The sequence below is a fragment of the Pseudophryne corroboree genome, chromosome 4 (assembly GCF_028390025.1).
Source record: "Pseudophryne corroboree isolate aPseCor3 chromosome 4, aPseCor3.hap2, whole genome shotgun sequence".
Classification (NCBI taxonomy): domain Eukaryota; kingdom Metazoa; phylum Chordata; class Amphibia; order Anura; family Myobatrachidae; genus Pseudophryne; species Pseudophryne corroboree.
In genome coordinates, this window is record NC_086447.1 from 274202326 (window position 1) to 274224482 (window position 22157).

At 46.9% G+C, this 22157-nt stretch overlaps 1 protein-coding gene and 1 pseudogene across 4 annotated transcripts in view; both read left to right on the plus strand.

Annotated features, from left to right (window-relative positions):
- The window catches only part of RSRC1 (arginine and serine rich coiled-coil 1), a 678098-nt gene that overhangs the window by 18697 nt on the left and 637244 nt on the right, over positions 1 to 22157 (plus strand). For all 4 annotated transcript variants that reach the window (XM_063916134.1, XM_063916133.1, XM_063916131.1 and 1 more), the window contains exon 2: positions 5523 to 5716. In XM_063916134.1, coding sequence (XP_063772204.1) covers positions 5535 to 5716 — 182 coding nt within the window. In that variant the 5' untranslated portion in view covers positions 5523 to 5534. The remainder of the gene's footprint in view (positions 1 to 5522; positions 5717 to 22157) is intronic.
- On the plus strand, positions 18083 to 18202 carry LOC134912856 (5S ribosomal RNA; annotated as a pseudogene).

A 22157-nucleotide genomic window follows, 5' to 3' on the forward strand; every position in this document is an offset into this window, starting at 1 on the left:
GGGGCAGGCCTCCCCCTGGTGGACCCCAGGGTGGGAGGCCAACTTCTGCAGTTCGCTCAGGCCTGGTTAATGACCACTTCGGATGCCTGGGTGCGGGAAGTTGTCTCTCACGGGTACGCAATCTCTTTCAAGAGGCGCTCCCCTCAACGGTTCTGCTCGACAGTTATCTCTTTGCATCTGCTGAAATCACTAATTCTACACTTGGTTGTACAATCTCTCCTAGATACTGGAGTGATTGTGCCGGTACCTCTGTCTCAAAGAGGCAGGGGTTATTATTCAACCCTCTTTCTAGTTCCAAAACCAAATGGGTCCTCCCGGCCTATTCTCAACCTCAAAACCTTTGAACAAATTTGTGAGGGTATCCAAATTCCATATGGAAACTCTGAGCTTTATTGTATTGGCTATGGAGCTCAAGGACTATATGGTATCCCTGGACATTCAGGATGCTTACCTGCACATACCTACTGCCATGTCGCATCAGCAATATCTGCGGTTTGCTATTGGCAACCTACATTATCAATTCCAGGCCTTGCCTTTCGGACTGACCACGGCCCCTCGAATCTTTACCAAGATCATGGCAGTCATGACTGCTCTTCTCCACTGTCAGGGTGTCAAGATCATGTCGTATCTAGACAACTTGCTGATCCTGGCAAACTCCCCAGAGGTTCTCCTCAGTCATCTGGAACTGACGGTCCAATTCCTACAAGCCCACGGGTGGCTCATCAACTGGAAGAAGTCCTCGCTGGTTACTGCTCAGAGCATGGTGCACCTGGGGGCATTGCTGGAAACACACAATCAACGATTGTTCTTGTCTCCAGAGAAAGTCCTGAAACTTCAGGACAAGATCAGATACTTCCTCTCTCGCCAGAGACTGTCAATACACTCGGTGATGCAAGTACTAGGCCTCATGGTGTTCACTCAATTTCATTCCCGCCCTCTGCAATGATTAATCCTTTACAAGTGGAACGGCCTGCCTCACCGGATCAGGTCTCAAATGATCTCCTTGACTCCGGAGATTCGTCTGTCACTGAGCTGGTGGCTACAGGACCAACAGTTGAGCAGGGTCCGTCCCTTCTGGATCTCCAACTGGGTCGTCCTAACAACGGACGCCAGTCTGTGGGGTTGGGGCACGGTGTTGGAGCAACACTCTCTCCTGGGTCGGTGGACCAAGGAGGAATCTCTCCTCCCGATAAACATTCTGGAATTGCGTGTAGTGTTCAATGCGTTGACACTGGCCCTGCCTCTGGTACAGAACAGGCCTGTTCAAAAGTACAATCAGATAACGCCATCACAGTGGCATACATAAATCATCAAGGCGGCACTCGACGTTGCATGGCACTGATGGAAGTGTCAAAAATTCTCCAATGGGCATAACGCCATCTGCCAGCCATATCGGCAGTGTTCATTCCGGGAGTCCTCTACTGGGAAGCAGACTTCCTCAGTCATCAGGTCATACACACCGGAGAGTGGAGTCTTCATCCCGAAGTCTTTCAACTCCTAGTGGACAAGTGGGGCCTACCAGATGTAGACCTGATGGTGTCTCAACACAATCACAAGGTTCTGGTCTTCAGAGCAGGGACAAGGGATCCTCAAGCAATGTTCGTGGACGCACTAGCAATTCCATGGAACTTTCGGCTGCCATATGTGTTCCCTCCAGTGTCACTCCTACCCAGGGTAATACGGAAGTTCAAGCAAGAAGGAGTACTACTTCTAGTCGCTCCAGCGTGGCCAGGAACGGCATTGGTTCTCAGTCCTGCGGGGTCTCTCGACAGAGCGTCCTCTCCTACTTCCTCAACGCCCAGACCTCCTCGTTCAGGGCCCTTGTGTCTACCAGGACATGGCCAGACTGGCTTTGACGGCGTGGTTCTTGAAGCATCATTCCTGAGAGCAAAAGGATTCTCTGAGGCGGTCATTCAAACTATGTTGAAGGCCCGTAAACCAGCTTTGGCTCGGATTTATTACAGGGTCTGGAATTCTTACTTCACTTGGTGTACTGCTAAGAATTATGATGCGTATACTTTTCAAAATTTCAAGACTTTTGGCTTTTCTCCAGCAAGGCCTAGACTTGGGCCTTCTTCTGGCCTCTCTCAAGGTTTATATATCTGCCTTGTCTGTGTGGTTTCAGAGGAAAATTGCGTCTCTTCCTGACGTTCACACTTTCACTCAGGGTGTTCTACGGATTCAGCCTCCTTATGTCCCTCCTGTGGCTCCATGGGATCTGTCCTGCAAGAGTCTCCATTTGAACCTTTTGAGTCTGTGGACCTTAAATGCCTTACGCTTAAGGTTGTTTTTCTGTTGGCTATTGCCTCTGCTAGGAGGGTGTTGGACTTAGGCGCTTTGTCCTGTCGTCCACCCTTTCTGATTGTTCACCGTGACCGGGCTGTTCTTCGAACTCGCCCTGGTTATTTGCCTAAGGTGGTGTCTTTTCACCTTAACAAGGAGATTGTGGTTCCGGCCTTCACCTCTTCTGGTCTGCCCTACAAAGAAAAATCTATGGATGTTGTACGGGCTCTCCGTGTCTATGTGGAGAGGATTGCCTCCATCAGGGGTCTGATTCTCTTTTTGTGCTTTTAGGTTTTCACAAACGTGGCTGGCCTGCGAATAAGCAGACCTTGGCCAGATGGATTAGAATGGTGACTGCACAAGCCTATGTGCAGGCTAGGCTCCCAGCTCCTGCTACTATCAAAGCCCATTCTACTCGGTCTGTAGGACCTTCTTGGGCGGGCCTCTGTGGCGCGTCCGCAGAACAATTGTGCAAGGCGATTACATGGTCCTCAGTGAACACGTTCATCAGGTTCTATGCCTTTGATACTTCCGCCTCCCAGGATGCTTCCTTTGGACGCCGGGTTCTTGTGCCCGCTACAGTGCGTCCCTTCCCATGAGGAACTGCTTTAGGACATCCCCGATGTTATTCTCTGTGGAATCCCAGTGTACCCCGCTGCATAAAAGGTGATTTATAGTTGACTTATTATGGTTAAATCTCTTTCTGTGAGGTACACTGGATTCCACAGGGCGCCCACCCTGACACACTTAGTTACTTTGGGTTTGTATGGCATTAGCCGCTGGTACCTTCTCTTGTCGTGAGAATGTGGTTCTATGTGGTTGACCTCTATTTTACCTGCTACTGCATTGGACTGGTTAACGAAACTGAGCTCCAGTTCCTGGATGGGGTACAGCCTGTTGGTGCCTCGGATCAAGAACCAACTCTACACCCCAATGTTATTCCCTGTGGAATCCAGTGTACCTCGCAGAAAGATTTAACCATGGTAAGTCTACTATAAATCTCCTTTTTTTGAGCAGGCATCTCCCTGTTGGATTTTTGCTTCCAGATGGACAAGTTTTAAAACTTTAATACAGGGCTGGCCAAACCAGTCCTCGAGATCTACCAACAGTTCACATTTTCCAGACCACCTAGCTAGTGCACAGGTGTAGTCATTACTAATTAAGATGTCGTTTCTCAAATTTTCACAACTGCGCCTATGTAAAGATGTTATGGGTGTTGTGTGAAAAAAACAGAAGTGGAGAACAGCAATCTAAATAATAGTGTTTAATAAACTATCATAAGATAAATTCATAATTTGCAAAAAAACCCTAATGACCAAATGAAAAAATGGGTGAACAAGAAAAGAAAAAAATAATAATAATTTTTGGATAAAAATTATATATAAATAAGAAAAGAGAAAAAATAAAAAGAAGAATGAAAAAAAATATATATAAAAAAATTAGTCTCTATTGTTTGAGATGAATTGTTGCCAGTCAAAAAAGAATTTTTTTTATTGCTTATACTGTGAGAATAGAGTGTGGCGTCCCACCTCTTTCACACCTTAGGTGTAGTCCTGTACTCACTTGAGTATACAGTGAATTTGGAGGTTCTGAACTGATACAGGAGTTTGCGGAGTGAAGAGTCCTTTGCTGATGTTATAAGTGAACCTTTTATCAGAGGCTGGTGATGATCTTGAATGCGGTTACTTTAATATGGGGTACCCCAAGTGGATAGCGGAGGGACAAGGTGAATAGGAGACAGGGTGACTGGAAAACTCCGGACTCCCCGCTTGTCACCTCTGTCACGGATGGCGGAAGGCGCCCGCGTCCACGGGCGATCACCGCCTGCCGAGACCGGGGGATGCGGTCACGTCTCTGGGGGGAAGGTACCACAGGCTTCGGGACCCACAAAGGGACTGTCCGCCGTGAACCCTCCCTCCTACGGAGTGTGTTACCTTGTTTCCTATGCTTGATCCCGTCGACCGCTTCCACGTCTCTGCTCGGTCTTCTCTGCGCCTGGCGATCGATGTTCCGCTTGTCTGGTCTTTTTCCCCTCTCGGCCGCGTGGTTTAAACTTCCTCCGCAATGTTTCTTGTATCGTATGGGTGTTTAATCTGGATCTGTTTTTGTAAAGCCACTGTTGTCTATGTGAATGTCTCTCTCCTCTCCAATGCGTATCGACCCGTCTGGGTCTTCCTCACAGACTCCCTGAGGAAGACCCAGACGGGTCGATTCGCGGAGGAAGTTTAAACCGCGCGGCCGAGAGGGGAAAAAGACCAGACAAGCGGAACATCGATCGCCAGGCGCAGAGAAGACCGAGCAGAGACGTGGAAGCGGTCGACGGGATCAAGCATAGGAAACAAGGTAACACACTCCGTAGGAGGGAGGGTTCACGGCGGACAGTCCCTTTGTGGGTCCCGAAGCCTGTGGTACCTTCCCCCCAGAGACGTGACCGCATCCTCCGGTCTCGGCAGGCGGTGATCGCCCGTGGACGCGGGCGCCTTCCGCCATCCGTGACAGAGGTGACAAGCGGGGAGTCCGGAGTTTTCCAGTCACCCTGTCTCCTATTCACCTTGTCCCTCCGCTATCCACTTGGGGTACCCCATATTAAAGTAACCGCATTCAAGATCATCACCAGCCTCTGATAAAAGGTTCACTTATAACATCAGCAAAGGACTCTTCACTCCGCAAACTCCTGTATCAGTTCAGAACCTCCAAATTCACTGTATACTCAAGTGAGTACAGGACTACACCTAAGGTGTGAAAGAGGTGGGACGCCACACTCTATTCTCACCGTATAAGCAATACAAAAATTTTCTTTTTTGACTGACAACAATTCATCTCAAACAATAGAGACTAAATTTTTTTATATATATTTTTTTCATTCTTCTTTTTATTTTTTCTCTTTTCTTATTTACACAACACCCATAACATCTTTACATAGGCGCAGTTGTGAAAATTTGAGAAACGCCATTAACTTTCTTGGGATTTTGGGTTTAGCCCCAATCACGTATTGCTGCCACCCTCATAATATCCATACAGGTAGAGCGCTGATTACATCTGTAATTACTAATTAAGATGTGCTGCATTCATTCCTAACTGACAATTCTACAGGTCTCCAGGAGGCCTGGAAAACATGAACTGTTGGTAGATCTCGAGGACCGGTTTGGGCAGCCCTGCTTTAATATGTTATTTAAGCTATAAACTTTGTATACCTTCATTAATAAATATAAACCTCAGGACTTTCCTCTTCTTTTTAGTAAAGTGAAATAATGGGTCGTCGCTCTTCAGACTCTGAGGTGGAAGCCAAGGCACGCAAAAAGAAGAAACATCGCCGGCGGTCTTCCTCCAGTAGCTCATCTGAGGGCAGAACACGCAGTCGAAAGAAATCGGGAAGAAGATCAAGGTCTCGCTCACGAGATGCATACTCAAGCTCTCACTCCTATGACAAAAGGTTAGTGACGGCTGTCAGCTAAATGTAATAGCCTCCGAGTTCCGGAGATGCGGCACATTTGTGTGAGTCTGCCCATTTTTTTAAAACCACAGTCAGGTTGGCTTTCCCTTGTAAATGATTGCTGCTTTAAAAAATGGGCGGACTCCCACAAAAGTCCTGCATCTCCGGAACTCGGAGGCTATTATATTAAGCTATATATATATTTATATTGAGCTAATGCATGCAAAGTCGTATTTGGAATTTCATGTATTCATCATGCATAGATTGTATGCTGACTAGAGGTGATCACTAGAACTGGATTAACAGCCTATTAAGTTGATGTCTGTTGGACACGTATATTTATGCATTTTATTTTTCTATTTAAAAGAGCAACCTATTTGCTTCATTCAAAAGTCAAGGTAAAGAGCGTCGGCAATGTCTGGAGTCTGGTGCTGGAGTTTGCTCATTGTAGAGTTTTTTTTTTTTTCCTTCTTCTACTGAACTTTGAATTAAGCAACCAATCAGCCACTGACCTGAGTTTGTCTAGCTTAAGTAGAAGAGCTGTTTCATGGATTGTTCTTGTTTAGTTCAAATTTAGCATCTAAATGCAAAGGTAGTAAACGACTGCCACTATGTGTGTATGGGTCTGGTGTTTGTCAATATACCTGTTATGTAGGCAGTTGTGTTTTATGGGATGTGATATTTGCACTCCCCTCTTTTCCCTCCGCAGCTTTGTGGTCTGAACCAGTTGAGTAACCTACTTTAGTTAGATATCCAATGCTCGGTGAGCTATTTATAATTATAGTTGTGTGAAACAGTGTTGTTACGGAATCCTGCTTTAAGATCTTTCTATAACCTTCTTCTCCTGGAAACATGACACTGCAGGCCCCTGACACATGCAACACCATCCTCACTGACTCAATCATATAAGATAGTGGTTCACAAATTGGGTGCCGTGGGGTACCTTCAGGGGTTGGTGATCCAGTATTTAATCATTTATGGTATATGTGATAGGTAAACCCAGTGCTGTCCCACCACCACATAACTGAACGTAAGAACATCTCAGGGCTGGAGGTGCTGTGAAGAAAGATGCTGATACTCTAAGCCAGTCATTACCAACCTCGGCCCTCAAGGCACACTAATAGTCCAGGTTTTAGTGCTATCCATGCTTGAGCATAGGTGACTTAATTAGTACCTCAGTTATTTTGATTTAACCATCTGTGCTGGAGCCTGGATGTTGGTAAAATCTGCACTGTTAGTGTGCCTTGAGGCCCGAGGTTGGGAGTGCCTGCTCTAGGGGATCGTGATTGAAGAAAGTTTAGGAAACACAGAATAAGTGGACCGGTAACTGCCTGCCACAGGATCAACACTCCTATTCCGCTCTTGTGAGTTTTCTGATGAGCTGATTGCCGACAGCAGTGGACCTCAGACTCGGTCTTCAAGTTGCCTTAACAGTCCAGGTTTTAATGATATCCATGTTTTAAGCACAGATGATTTAATTAGTAACTTAGTCAGTTTGATTATAACATCTGTGCACAAGCATGGATATCTTTAAAACCTGGACTGTCAGGATGCCTTGAAGACCAAGTTTGAGCACCACTGGCCTACAGGCTGTTCAATAGCCGCCCACTTCAAAATGTAAGATATTTTGGAGGAAATCAGAAGAAATTCAGTATAGTAATGTTCTAAGGGGGAGAGTTACCAAACCTTCTAAAGAGGACAAGTAGATAAGTTACCCAAATCGGCAGATTCCAGCTATCCTTTCTCTTTTTTTAGTGTGTGTATATGTATGTATGTATGTATAGGTAGGTATGTGTGTCTATGTATATATGTATGTGTGTGTGTGTGTGTATATATATATATATAATATATAGGATATCACGACAGCACTCAAAGCCTATGTATATAAAGCAAAAAATGGTGGTGCAAGGCAGCAATAAATATAAAACACTCACTTCTCCAGCGATGCAGAAAAAGTAAACAAGCCAGCACTCACGTGTAGTTGAAAGAAAAGCAGGATTTATTCCTTAACCAAACGGCATGGTGAAGTACAGCAAACACAGCCCGACAGCTGTTTCAACCGACTAGTCTTCCTCAGGGGCTAACCGCACTGTTGTCAGAACACGAAATATAAGCCTCAAATGGCTCCACAATCAACCCAGCAGCATCAGGACGTGGGCTGAGACAAGTCCGGGCATGTCTAATGCATCCCCTGCTGTCTCCTCCCACTCTATGACACTGGTAACTAAGCTAAACAAACCCGGTGTCATGCATAGCAACTGCTCCGGAGCGCGGCAAAACGTGCGGCGAGTGGTCTCAGCAGCCTGACTAGTAAATGGCATGCTGATAGTGAGGGGAATTGCAAGAACGCTGTATATCAAAACAGAGGTGAATGAAATGAAGTGATGTGTTTAAAAAAGTAAAAGGAATAGTGCTGAAGCTCAGCAGAACAGGGTTCCCTGAAAGTGCTGGCTAGAAAGCGCAGGGTGCAAAAAGCAGGAAGGAATGACAGGTCTAATAGAAATAATAGCAGGTGACACAAGGACAACCCTCAAAACACCCTACTGCAAAGCAATGCCCACTTGTTACGGCAATCAATATAAATAAGAATATATGTGCAAAAAGAATCCAAACTGCCCTATTGGGGAGAAAACCCACAGAATGCACAATGTCCGCTGCCTTGTGGTATTGAGTGATGTACAGCACCCAGTATTCACAGATCGTCACCGATACTGGTACTGACGGCCCAACACTGCTTAGTTTCCAAGATCAGCCGGAATTGGACGTTTGCCAGTGTGGTATGGCTGTAAATATCACTAGACCAACATATGTTGTCTACTGGGGAATCCCATATAGGCAGCTGGAATCCGATACTGCTAAATACAACACCAAAGATGGACAATAAGCTGCACATAGTGAGCAAGAGAGGGTCTGCATGGTGGATATTGAAAGCGAGGGTGAAAGGAAAGGTGTCACTGCTAGTGAAGTGGGGACCTGTCAGGATCGAGTCTCTAGATTTGCTGTACTTCACCATGCCGTTTGGTTAAGGAATAAATCCTGCTTTTCTTTCATCTACACGTGAGTGCTGGCTTGTCTACTTTTTCTGCATCGCTGGAGAAGTGAGTGTTTTATATTTATTGCTGCCTTGCACCACCATTTTTTGCTTTATATACATAGGCTTTGAGTGCTGTCGTGATTTCCTATCGTTACTCAATTTTTTGATGTGCACCTGCCCCGTGGAGTTTACATGTTCTCTCCTCAGTTAATAATTGACTTTTCAGTATTTTTATCTTGTTTTCTTGTTGCCAGTATCTTTTTTGCACTTATACAGCTTTGTGGTGTGTGATCAAGCACTCCTGTGCTAGTCTGAGCAAACAAATATCTATCATTATAGTTTCTCTATCGTCCTAGTGGATGCTGGGGTTCCTGAAAGGACCATGGGGAATAGCGGCTCCGCAGGAGACAGGGCACAAAAAGTAAAGCTTTTCCAGATCAGGTGGTGTGCACTGGCTCCTCCCCCTATGACCCTCCTCCAGACTCCTGTTAGATTTTTGTGCCCGGCCGAGAAGGGTGCAATTCTAGGTGGCTCTCATAAAGAGCTGCTTAGAGAAAGTTTAGCTTAGGTTTTTTATTTTACAGTGATTCCTGCTGGCAACAGGATCACTGCAACGAGGGACAGAGGGGAGAAGAAGTGAACTCACCTGCGTGCAGGATGGATTGGCTTCTTGGCTACTGGACATCAGCTCCAGAGGGACGATCACAGGTACAGCCTGGATGGTCACCGGAGCCGCGCCGCCGGCCCCCTTGCAGATGCTGAAGTAAGAAGAGGTCCAGAATCGGCGGCTGAAGACTCCTGCAGTCTTCTAAAGGTAGCGCACAGCACTGCAGCTGTGCGCCATTTTCCTCTCAGCACACTTCACACGCAGTCACTGAGGGTGCAGGGCGCTGGGGGGGGGCGCCCTGGGAGGCAAATGTAAACCTATATAAAGGCTAAAAATACCTCACATATAGCCCCCAGAGGCTATATGGAGATATTTAACCCCTGCCTGTATTCACAAAATAGCGGGAGACGAGCCCGCCGAAAAAGGGGCGGGGCCTATCTCCTCAGCACACGGCGCCATTTCCTCTCACAGCTCCGCTGGTCAGGACGGCTCCCAGGTCTCTCCCCTGCACTGCACTACAGAAACAGGGTAAAACAGAGAGGGGGGGCAAATTTAATGGCAATATCTTGATATATATAAAGCAGCTATAAGGGAGCACTTATTATAAGGCTATCCCTGTCATATATAGCGCTTTTTGGTGTGTGCTGGCAGACTCTCCCTCTGTCTCCCCAAAGGGCTAGTGGGTCCTGTCTTCGTTTAGAGCATTCCCTGTGTGTCTGCTGTGTGTCGGTACGTGTGTGTCGACATGTATGAGGACGATATTGGTGTGGAGGCGGAGCAATTGCCAAATATGGGGATGTCACCTCCTAGGGGGTCGACACCAGAATGGATGCCTTTATTTGTGGAATTACGGGATAGCGTCAACTCGCTTAAGCAGTCGTTTGACGACATGAGGCGGCCGGACAATCAATTAGTGCCTGTCCAGGCGCCTCAAACACCGTCAGGGGCTGTAAAACGCCCTTTGCCTCAGTCGGTCGACACAGACCCAGACACAGGCACTGATTCCAGTGGTGACGGTGACGAATCAACCGTATTTTCCAGTAGGGCCACACGTTATATGATTTTGGCAATGAAGGAGGCGTTACATTTAGCTGATACTACAGGTACCACTAAACAGGGTATTATGTGGGGTGTGAAAAAACTACCTATAGTTTTTCCTGAATCAGAAGAATTAAATGACGTGTGTGATGAAGCGTGGGTTGCCCCTGATAAAAAGCTGATAATTTCAAAGAAATTATTGGCATTATACCCTTTCCCGCCAGAGGTTAGGGAGCGCTGGGAAACACCTCCTAGGGTGGACAAGGCGCTAACACGCTTATCAAAACAAGTGGCGTTACCTTCTCCTGAGACGGCCGCACTTAAAGATCCATCAGATAGGAGGATGGAAAATATCCAAAAAAGTATATACACACATGCAGGTGTTATACTACGACCAGCTATAGCGACTGCCTGGATGTGCAGTGCTGGGGTAGTTTGGTCAGAGTCCCTGATTGAAAATATTGATACCCTGGACAGGGACAATATTTTACTGTCGTTAGAACAAATAAAGGATGCATTTCTTTATATGCGTGATGCACAGAGGGATATCTGCACACTGGCATCACGGGTAAGTGCTATGTCCATTTCGGCCAGAAGAGCTTTATGGACGCGACAGTGGACAGGCGATGCGGATTCAAAACGGCATATGGAAGTTTTGCCGTATAAAGGGGAGGAGTTATTTGGAGTCGGTCTATCAGATTTGGTGGCCACGGCTACAGCCGGGAAATCCACCTTTCTACCTCAAGTCACTCCCCAACAGAAAAAGGCACCGACTTTTCAACCGCAGCCCTTTCGTTCCTTTAAAAATAAGAGAGCAAAGGGCTATTCATATCTGCCACGAGGCAGAGGTCGAGGGAAGAAACAGCAACAGGCAGCTCCTTCCCAGGAACAGAAGCCCTCCCCGGCTTCTACAAAAGCCTCAGCATGACGCTGGGGCTACTCAAGCGGACTCGGGGACGGTGGGAGGTCGTCTCAAAAATTACAGCGCGCAGTGGGCTCACTCGCAGGTAGATCCCTGGATCCTGCAGATAATATCTCAGGGGTACAGGTTGGAATTAGAGACAGATCCACCTCGCCGTTTCCTGAAGTCTGCTTTACCAACGTCCCCTTCCGAAAGGGAGACGGTTTTGGAAGCCATTCACAAGCTGTACTCTCAGCAGGTGATAGTCAAGGTACCTCTTCTACAACAAGGGAAGGGGTATTATTCCACTCTATTTGTGGTACCGAAGCCGGATGGCTCGGTAAGGCCTATTCTAAATCTGAAGTCCTTGAACCTGTACATAAAGAAGTTCAAGTTCAAGATGGAGTCACTCAGAGCAGTGATAGCGAACCTGGAAGAAGGGGACTTTATGGTATCCTTGGACATCAAGGATGCGTATCTCCACGTTCCAATTTACCCCTCACACCAGGGGTACCTCAGGTTCGTTGTACAAAACTGTCACTATCAGTTTCAGACGCTGCCGTTTGGTTTGTCCACGGCACCTCGGGTCTTTACAAAGGTAATGGCCGAGATGATGATTCTTCTTCGAAGAAAAGGCGTATTAATTATCCCATACTTGGACGATCTCCTAATAAGGGCAAGGTCCAGAGAACAGCTAGAGATGGGATTAGCAATATTTCAAGAGGTGCTAAAGCAGCACGGATGGATTCTGAATATTCCAAAATCCCAATTAATGCCGACAACTCGTCTGCTGTTCCTAGGGATGATTCTGGACACGGTTCAGAAAAAGGTTTTTCTTCCCGAGGAAAAAGCCAAGGAGTTATCCGACCTGGTCAGGAATCTCCTAAAACCAGGAAAGGTGTCTGTACATCAATGCACGCATCTTCAGATGCACCTGCGGATAACCCTGTCTCCAAGGACAAGGGTATCTCTTCTGTGGTGGTTGCAGAGGGCTCATCTATTGGAGGGCCGCAGATTCGGCATACAGGATTGGATCCTGGTGACCACGGACGCCAGCCTGAGAGGCTGGGGAGCAGTCACACAAGGAAGAAACTTCCAGGGAGTGTGGTCGAGCCTGGAAAAGTCTCTTCACATAAACATTCTGGAACTAAGAGCAATCTACAATGCTCTAAGCCAGGCGGAACCTCTGCTTCAAGGAAGACCGGTGTTGATCCAGTCGGACAACATCACGGCAGTCGCCCATGTAAACAGACAGGGCGGCACAAGAAGCAGGAGTGCAATGGCAGAAGCTGCCAGGATCCTTCGCTGGGCGGAGAATCACGTGATAGCACTGTCAGCAGTGTTCATCCCGGGAGTGGACAACTGGGAAGCAGACTTCCTCAGCAGACACGATCTTCACCCGGGAGAGTGGGGACTTCATCCAGAAGTTTTCCACATGCTAATAAACCGTTGGGAAAGACCAATGGTGGACATGATGGCGTCTTGCCTCAACAAAAAACTGGACAGGTATTGCGCCAGGTCAAGAGATCCGCAGGCAATAGCTGTGGACGCGCTGGTAACACCTTGGGTGTACCAGTCGGTGTATGTGTTTCCTCCTCTGCCTCTCATACCAAAGGTATTGAGAATCATACGGCAAAGCGGAGTAAGAACGATACTAGTGGCTCCGGATTGGCCAAGAAGGTCTTGGTACCCGGAACTTCAAGAGATGGTCACGGACGATCCGTGGCCTCTACCTCTAAGACAGGACCTGCTTCAGCAGGGACCGTGTCTATTCCAAGACTTACCGCGGCTGCGTTTGACGGCATGGCGGTTGAACGCCAGATCCTAAAAGGAAAAGGCATTCCAGAAGAAGTCATTCCTACCTTGATTAAGGCAAGAAAGGAAGTCACCGCGAAGCATTATCACCGCATTTGGCGGAAATATGTTGCGTGGTGCGAGGATCGGAGTGCTCCGACGGAGGAATTTCGACTGGGTCGTTTCCTACATTTCCTGCAATCAGGATTGTCTATGGGTCTCAAATTGGGATCTATTAAGGTTCAAATTTCGGCCCTGTCAATATTCTTCCAAAAAGAATTGGCCTCAGTTCCTGAGGTCCAGACTTTTGTCAAAGGAGTACTGCATATACAGCCTCCTGTGGTGCCTCCGGTGGCACCGTGGGATCTAAATGTAGTTTTAGATTTCCTCAAATCCCATTGGTTTGAACCACTAAAAAATGTGGATTTGAAATATCTCACATGGAAAGTGACTATGTTACTGGCCCTGGCGTCCGCCAGGAGAGTATCTGAACTGGCGGCTTTATCTTATAAAAGCCCTTATTTAATTTTCCATTCGGATAGGGCAGAGCTGCGGACGCGTCCGCATTTTCTCCCTAAGGTGGTATCAGCGTTTCACCTGAACCAGCCTATTGTAGTGCCTGCGGCTACAAGCGACTTGGAGGACTCCAAGTTGTTGGACGTTGTCAGAGCTTTAAAAATATACATTTCAAGGACGGCTGGAGTCAGAAAATCTGACTCGCTGTTTATACTGTATGCACCCAACAAGTTGGGTGCGCCTGCTTCTAAGCAGTCGATTGCTCGTTGGATTTGTAACACAATTCAACTTGCACATTCTGTGGCAGGCCTGCCACAGCCTAAATCTGTTAAGGCCCATTCCACAAGGAAGGTGGGCTCATCTTGGGCGGCTGCCCGAGGGGTCTCGGCATTACAACTCTGCCGAGCAGCTACGTGGTCAGGGGAGAACACGTTTGTAAAATTCTACAAATTTGATACCCTGGCAAAGGAGGACCTGGAGTTCTCTCATTCGGTGCTGCAGAGTCATTCGCACTCTCCCGCCCGTTTGGGAGCTTTGGTATAATCCCCATGGTCCTTTCAGGAACCCCAGCATCCACTAGGACGATAGAGAAAATAAGAATTTACTTACCGATAATTCTATTTCTCGGAGTCCGTAGTGGATGCTGGGCGCCCATCCCAAGTGCGGATTATCTGCAATACTTGTACATAGTTATTGTTAACTAATTCGGGTTATTGTTTAGGGAGCCATCTTTCAGAGGCTCCTCTGTTATCATACTGTTAACTGGGTTTAGATCACAAGTTGTACGGTGTGATTGGTGTGGCTGGTATGAGTCTTACCCGGGATTCAAAATCCTCCCTTATTGTGTACGCTCGTCCGGGCACAGTACCTAACTGGAGTCTGGAGGAGGGTCATAGGGGGAGGAGCCAGTGCACACCACCTGATCTGGAAAAGCTTTACTTTTTGTGCCCTGTCTCCTGCGGAGCCGCTATTCCCCATGGTCCTTTCAGGAACCCCAGCATCCACTACGGACTCCGAGAAATAGAATTATCGGTAAGTAAATTCTTATTTTTTCTTTTTTTCAATGTCTACCAGTAAGGAAATTACAGCTGTGCTACAGTTTAATGATGCTGATGCAGAACGCATTCTCTTTGATGACACTGACTCACTGGCCTTTCACACTGACAGTCCGGAGGCATTTATCAGTGATCTCCTAAGATTAAAGAATCGGGAAGTTGAACTTCAACTCCATGGACTTACCTTATCGCAATATTATAAAGAGCAATTTATTCCCAGGGGGTTCAGGTTGCGTAATCAACCCACACAGGGAAGACATAGCAATGATTTCTGCGCCAGATGGTGCAACATACTGAATAAGTGTTCATTTGACTTAATGCTGCTGGTGATTGAACAGGCAGGCATTGATTTGAATGATATCAGGAAGGACATCTCTGAATTAGAAGCATCAGACGTATTTAAGTCAATCCAAACCCCAGACAGTGAGCTTCTGTCCAAGTTGAACAAGGACATAGAAAAGTTTAAAGGTGATTTGCTGAAGTTCAAAAAGAACAAGTACAAACAGGTCAAATTGGACTACAAGGATAACAGGGTATATCCTTGGTATTCGCGTAGTGAACCCCGAAGATCTAAACCACAGTTCCAACGTGGCAGAAGACCTATACAACCCTTTACAGACATTGACAGCCAGTCCCAAACTTCGGCAAGCGACTCAGACGCTCCATCTACCTCTGGCCAAAACTTTACATCTTTACCGAGATCCTCCAGGAATAGAAGACCGCCAAAAAACCCGCTGTACCCACCCGTCGAGGTGGGAGAAAAAGAAAGGAAAAGACAACAAAAACACAATTAGAAATGGTAGTCTTCAATCTGTCCCAGCATTCCCTAACACCTGACGAACTGTCCATTCTGAACAAAGGCCTATCCTTTGTTCCCACAGTAACACAGGATGAATTTAAATGGCATATGGATCTTTACAAATTTGGCAGGCAACTTCGGCTTAAAGATTTTTTTGCAGGAACTACCCTCGATTCAGGATCAACATCCTCAACCAACCAGTCAAGTTTACCAAAAAAGCCAAGCCTATTTGACCCACCATCACAAAACCCTTCTTTACACACTTTTATGAGAGTTCTCAAAAGGGATACCATTCCATACATCACCAACCAAAGAATTAACCATCACAACATCACATTGGGAGAGAGAAAAGCCATTGACTCATTGCGCAATGACACCCAGTTAATCATCAGAGCTGCTGACAAAGGCGGAGGAATCGTACTCCTTGATTACGACTACTACATACGGGAGGCCAACAGCCAGCTCTCTGATACCATGTGTTATCAGAAACTCGCTTACGATCCAACAGGAGTGTACAAAACAGAGATTGACTCTATTATACAAATGGGACTCCACAATGGCTATATCAATCATAGCACAGCTGAATTTTTGACCACCACATATCCCAAAATTCCATTTTTGTATACACTTCCAAAAATACACAAATCCCTAACTCAGCCTCCTGGACGACCTATTATCTCGGCCAGAGGGTCCCTGTATCAGCCCCTTTCCCAATTGGTCGACTTTTATCTACAACCACTGGTTAGGAGAACATCCAGCTATATAGAGGACACCTCTGACTTTTTGAGGAAATTAGAAGGAGTGCAGAGTGTGACAGAGGATACCTTGCTTGTCACTTTGGACGTTTCCAGTCTCTACACCAACATTCCCCATATACAGGGTATTGAATCATGCAGAGATCTTCTCAACAACAGCGATGCATATTTTGGACCGCCAGTCTCCTTTCTTATGTTACTCATTGACGTCATCCTCAACAAAAATTATTTTCTTTTTGGAAATTGTTTCTACTTGCAGAAACAAGGGACCGCCATGGGTTCCAACATGGCGCCCTCTTATGCCAACATTTTTATGGCAACATATGAGCAGGTGCACATCATTGGTAATTCACGTTTTTGTCACTTTTTAGCATTTTATGTACGATACATCGATGATTTATTTTTTATTTGGCAAGGCAGTGAAGAACATCTTTTGGAATTCATCAATGAACTCAACGCCCTCCCTGGAACCATCAGATTCAGTTCGACCTTCAGTAAAACACAAGTTAATTTATTGGATGTGACCATCAAAAAGGAGAATAATACATTGCTAACTTCAATCTACAGTAAGGACTCTGACCGTAACACTCTTTTATTGCACTCCAGTTTTCATCCAGCGCCTTTGAAAAAGGGCTTGCCTTTCTCTCAACTGCTGAGGGTGATACGCATCACCTCTAATACAACGGAATTACCAGGAGCTTTGGAATCTATGTGCCAGAGATTCTTGGACAGAGGATACTCCAAGAATGAAATCAATAATGCTTTATTGCGGATTGAGAAACTTAACAGAACTGAACTTCTACATGTGAAAACTGATCCTACCAAAAAAGATCGGGATAGGATCAATTTTTCCAGTATGCTCACCACGGCATCAGCCTTTATACGTTACCGCATTAGGGAACATTGGCATTTGATCTCCGGTGATCCGACATTGAAAAAAGACATCTCTAATACCAAGATTTGCTTATAGACGAGGACCGAATCTCAAGGACCTTTTGGTCAAGACAGACTTTTCACAGCGGAAACCTAGACAGATGTCCAATTGGCTTACCACCAAACCGGGCGTATTTAAGTGTACAGGATGTTCGAATTGCTCTTTTCTGATAATAGGCAATCACTTCAAAAATCCCACTGATGGGAGGGAATATTCCATCAAATATAGGCTGGACTGTAACAGTAGATTTGTTGTTTACATTTTGAGATGCCCATGCAACCGTCTGTATGTCGGCAAGACTAGTAGAATGATGAAAGAACGGCTCAGCCAACACCGCTCATCTATCAAGAAGTGCCTAATTGCTACAGACACCTCAAAAGACTTTACTAACTTACCGGTCGTAAGACACTTCAAGGATGCACATCATACTGTTAACCAGCTCAAATGTTGTATCATTGATCACATACCGCCCCTACAACGTGGGGGTGATTGGGACAGAATTTTGCTACAACTAGAACTACAATGGATACACAGACTTAATTGCCTTACTCCGATTGGCCTCAATGAAGATTTTCGTTTAGGTTGTTTCCTGTGACATATTATAGTGACTTTTTGTTGGACTCTGCATTCCGCTGGTTGGTTTAATTTTCTTAGACACAGCCGTGTGTCCTGTCATTGATGTTCTTTGCATGCTATGTGCTGTCAGACACCGCCGTGTGTCTTTATATATCTAGAGACTCGATCCTGACAGGTCCCCACTTCACTAGCAGTGACACCTTTCCTTTCACCCTCGCTTTCAACATCCACCATGCAGACCCTCTCTTGCTCACTATGTGCAGCTTATTGTCCATCTTTGGTGTTGTATTTAGCAGTATCGGATTCCAGCTGCCTATATGGGATTCCCCAGTAGACAACATATGTTGGTCTAGTGATATTTACAGCCATACCACACTGGCAAACGTCCAATTCTGGCTGATCTTGGAAACTAAGCAGTGTTGGGCCCAGTCAGTACCAGTATCGGTGACGATCTGGGAATAATGGGTGCTGTACATCACTCACTTAATACCACAAGGCAGCGGACATTGTGTATTCTAGTGTTCACTCTAGGCTGTTATAGCAGGGCGCCGCGCCCTGCCCGTTTTTTAGCAGGCAAAACCCGCCCTGCCCCTTTTGCGGCGCCCTGCTAGAACAGCCGCCCGCTTCCAGCCCTTCCGGCGTGTATAGATGCCGTGCGCATGCGCGCGGCATCCATTCACGCATTGGGAGAGAGCTGGGGGAAGCCCAGCACCGACGGAGGTGCTGGGCACGCCCCCAACAGTGACGTCGCCGGCCACAGACGCGCTTTATAGTAGCGTCTGTGGGCCGCACCGCCCCCTAAAATGATGTAGGCATTGCCACACCCCCTAATTTGCGTGGCCGTGCCCCCGTTTCGCACATATGCCCCCAAAGTCAGATTTGACGTGATGAAAATGCACAAGTAAACAGCATTGAAACGTTGTCTACAATTTGGATTCAAGAGTAACTTTGTCCTCGTCGCTTGGAGTGCCGCACCTGTCGTTGCCTGTATCTCATCATTGTGGAGGCACCCAGTGCAATGGGAGAGCCGGACCTGCTTGTTGTTTGTTTATATATATATATATATATATATATATATATATATATATGTATATATGTATATTATATATATATATATATGCTAGAATCTGATTGGTTGCTAGAGCCAACTTGTCCTCTTTAGCGGGTTTGAAAAATGTTCCTCATAGTCCTTAGTCACATCCACTGTAATAAGATGCACTGTTCTATAGGAGCATGCTTCAGTCAAACGTGTAGTACTAACACAGGTTATGGTAATTGTGTATATATGTATTCAGCTGCTTATTGCCCCTGTCAGTGGTTTTCTCTGTGTCTGTCCTCAAGCTGCAGGTTAATGCTTTCTTGGCTTTCATCTATCTGTGTCATGGGGCCTGAATCAGAGTTTGTATACATCTCCGGTGGCTAGTGATCTGCACTTGCATAGGCTCTGTACTGAGTGATTGATCTCAGTGCCCCCTATGCTGCAGCATGATGGACTTCCTGTGGCTGTATGGAGGCATTTACAGGCACTTGCAAAATGGGGGCACGGTGGCCACGCTTTGTAGGTGTGATGAGGCCGGGGTCTGTATCTTCCGATGCAGATTTCCAGGTCCCGGCAATGTGAACACACCGGCCATACTGAGTAAGGTTACTCAGATGGCCAATGTTCACACAGCTGATTCGTTCGTGCGCCTTCGGACACAGCAGCAGATCACAGAAGCCGGCAGGAGGAGTCTATTTACACAAGACACCTCCTGCAATATTAGCATATTATCGCACAGCAGCTGTATCTCCTGCTCCATCTCTGAATCATGCCCATAAACCAGTGCTTCCAAACCCGGTCCTCAAGGCACCGTAACAGTCCAGGTTTTAAGTATATCCATGTTTCTGCTCAGTTGGTGTAATCAAACTGACTGAGATACTAATTAAGTCACCTGTGCTTTAACATGAATATCTTTAAAACCTGGACCTTTCGGGTGCCTTGAGGAGATTGCCACTTACTGGCGATTACCCAATTTCTGCTTTAATAAATAAAAATATTCCAAAACATTGGGTTGTGAATGGCCTCTGAGGGTTAGATTTGGGAATTTTTGGCTGATATAATGCATTCTTCATTTTCTCTGACGTCCTAGTGGATGCTGGGGACTCCGTCAGGACCATGGGGAATAGCGGCTCCGCAGGAGACAGGGCACAAAATTTAAAAGTTTGACCACTAGGTGGTGTGTACTGGCTCCTCCCCCCATGACCCCCCTCCAAGCCTCAGTTAGGTTTTTGTGCCCGTCCGAGCAGGGTGCAATCTAGGTGGCTCTCATAAAGAGCTGCTTAGAGTAAAAGTTTTGATAGTTTTATTATTTTCAGTGAGTCCTGCTGGCAACAGGCTCACTGCAACGAGGGACCTAGGGGAGAAGAAGTGAACTCACCTGCGTGCAGGATGGATTTGCTTCTTAGGCTACTGGACACTAGCTCCAGAGGGACGATCACAGGTACAGCCTGGATGGGTCACCGGAGCCGCGCCGCCGACCCCCTTGCAGATGCCGAAGTAAGAAGAGGTCCAGAAACCGGCGGCTGAAGGCTTTTCAGTCTTCATGAGGTAGCGCACAGCACTGCAGCTGTGCGCCATTGCGCTCAGGCACACTTCACACCGGCGGTCACTGAGGGTGCAGGGCGCTGGGGGGGGCGCCCTGGGCAGCAATGTTAATACCTTTCTGGCTAAAAAGAATACATCACATATAGTCCATGAGGCTATATGGATGTATTTCACCCCTGCCAGGTCTCAGAAAAACCGGGAGAAGAGCCCGCCGGAATAGGGGGCGGGGCCTATCTCCTCAGCACACAGCGCCATTTTCCTACACAGCTCCGCTGTTAGGAAGGCTCCCAGGCTCTCCCCTGCACTGCACTACAGAAACAGGGTAAAAAACAGAGAGGGGGGGCATTTTTTGGCGATATTATATATATTTAAGCAGCTATAAGGAAACAACACTTATATAAGGTTGTTCCTATATAATTATAGCGCTTTGGAGTGTGCTGGCAAACTCTCCCTCTGTCTCCCCAAAGGGCTAGTGGGGTCCTGTCTTCTATCAGAGCATTCCCTGTGTGTCTGCTGTGTGTCGGTACGTGTGTGTCGACATGTATGAGGACGATGTTGGTGTGGAGGCGGAGCAATTGCCGGTAATGGTGATGTCACCCCCTAGGGAGTCGACACCGGAATGGATGGCTTTGTTTATGGAATTACGTGATAATGTCAGCACGCTGCAAAAGTCGGTTGACGACATGAGACGACCGGCAAACCAGTTAGTACCTGTACAGGCGTCTCAAACACCGTCAGGGGCTGTAAAACGCCCTTTGCCTCAGTCGGTCGACACAGACCCAGACACGGACACCGAATCTAGTGTCGACGGTGAAGAAACGAACGTATTTTCCAGTAGGGCCACACGTTATATGATCACGGCAATGAAGGAGGCTTTGCATATCTCTGATACTGCAAGTACCACAAAAAGGGGTATTATGTGGGGTCTGAAAAAACTACCTGTAGTTTTTCCTGAATCAGAGGAATTGAATGACGTGTGTGATGAAGCGTGGGTTACCCCTGATAAAAAACTGCTAATTTCAAAGAAGTTATTGGCGTTATACCCTTTCCCGCCAGAGGTTAGGGCGCGCTGGGAAACACCCCCTAGGGTGGACAAGGCGCTCACACGTTTATCCAAACAAGTGGCGTTACCGTCTCCTGATACGGCCGCCCTCAAGGATCCAGCTGATAGGAGGCTGGAAAATACTCTAAAAAGTATATACACACATACTGGTGTTATACTGCGACCAGCAATCGCCTCAGCCTGGATGTGCAGTGCTGGGGTGGCTTGGTCGGATTCCCTGACTGAAAATATTGATACCCTGGATAGGGACAGTATTTTATTGACTATAGAGCAATTAAAGGATGCATTCCTTTATATGCGAGATGCACAGAGGGATATCTGCACTCTGGCATCAAGAGTAAGTGCGATGTCCATATCTGCCAGAAGAAGTCTATGGACACGACAGTGGTCAGGCGATGCGGATTCCAAACGGCATATGGAAGTATTGCCGTATAAAGGGGAGGAATTATTTGGGGTCTGTCTATCGGATTTGGTAGCCACGGCAACAGCCGGGAAGTCCACCTTTTTACCTCAAGTCCCCTCCCAGCAGAAAAAGACGCAGTCTTTTCAGCCGCAGTCCTTTCGTTCCTATAAGAACAAGCGAGCAAAAGGACATTCATATTTGCCCCGAGGCAAAGGAAAGGGTAAGAGACTGCAGCAAGCAGCCCCTTCCCAGGAGCAGAAGTCCTCCCCGGCTTCAGCAAAGGCCTCAGCATGACGCTGGGACCTTACAAGCGGACTCAGGGGCGGTGGGGGGTCGCCTCAAGAATTTCAGCGCACAGTGGGCTCACTCGCAGGTGGACCCC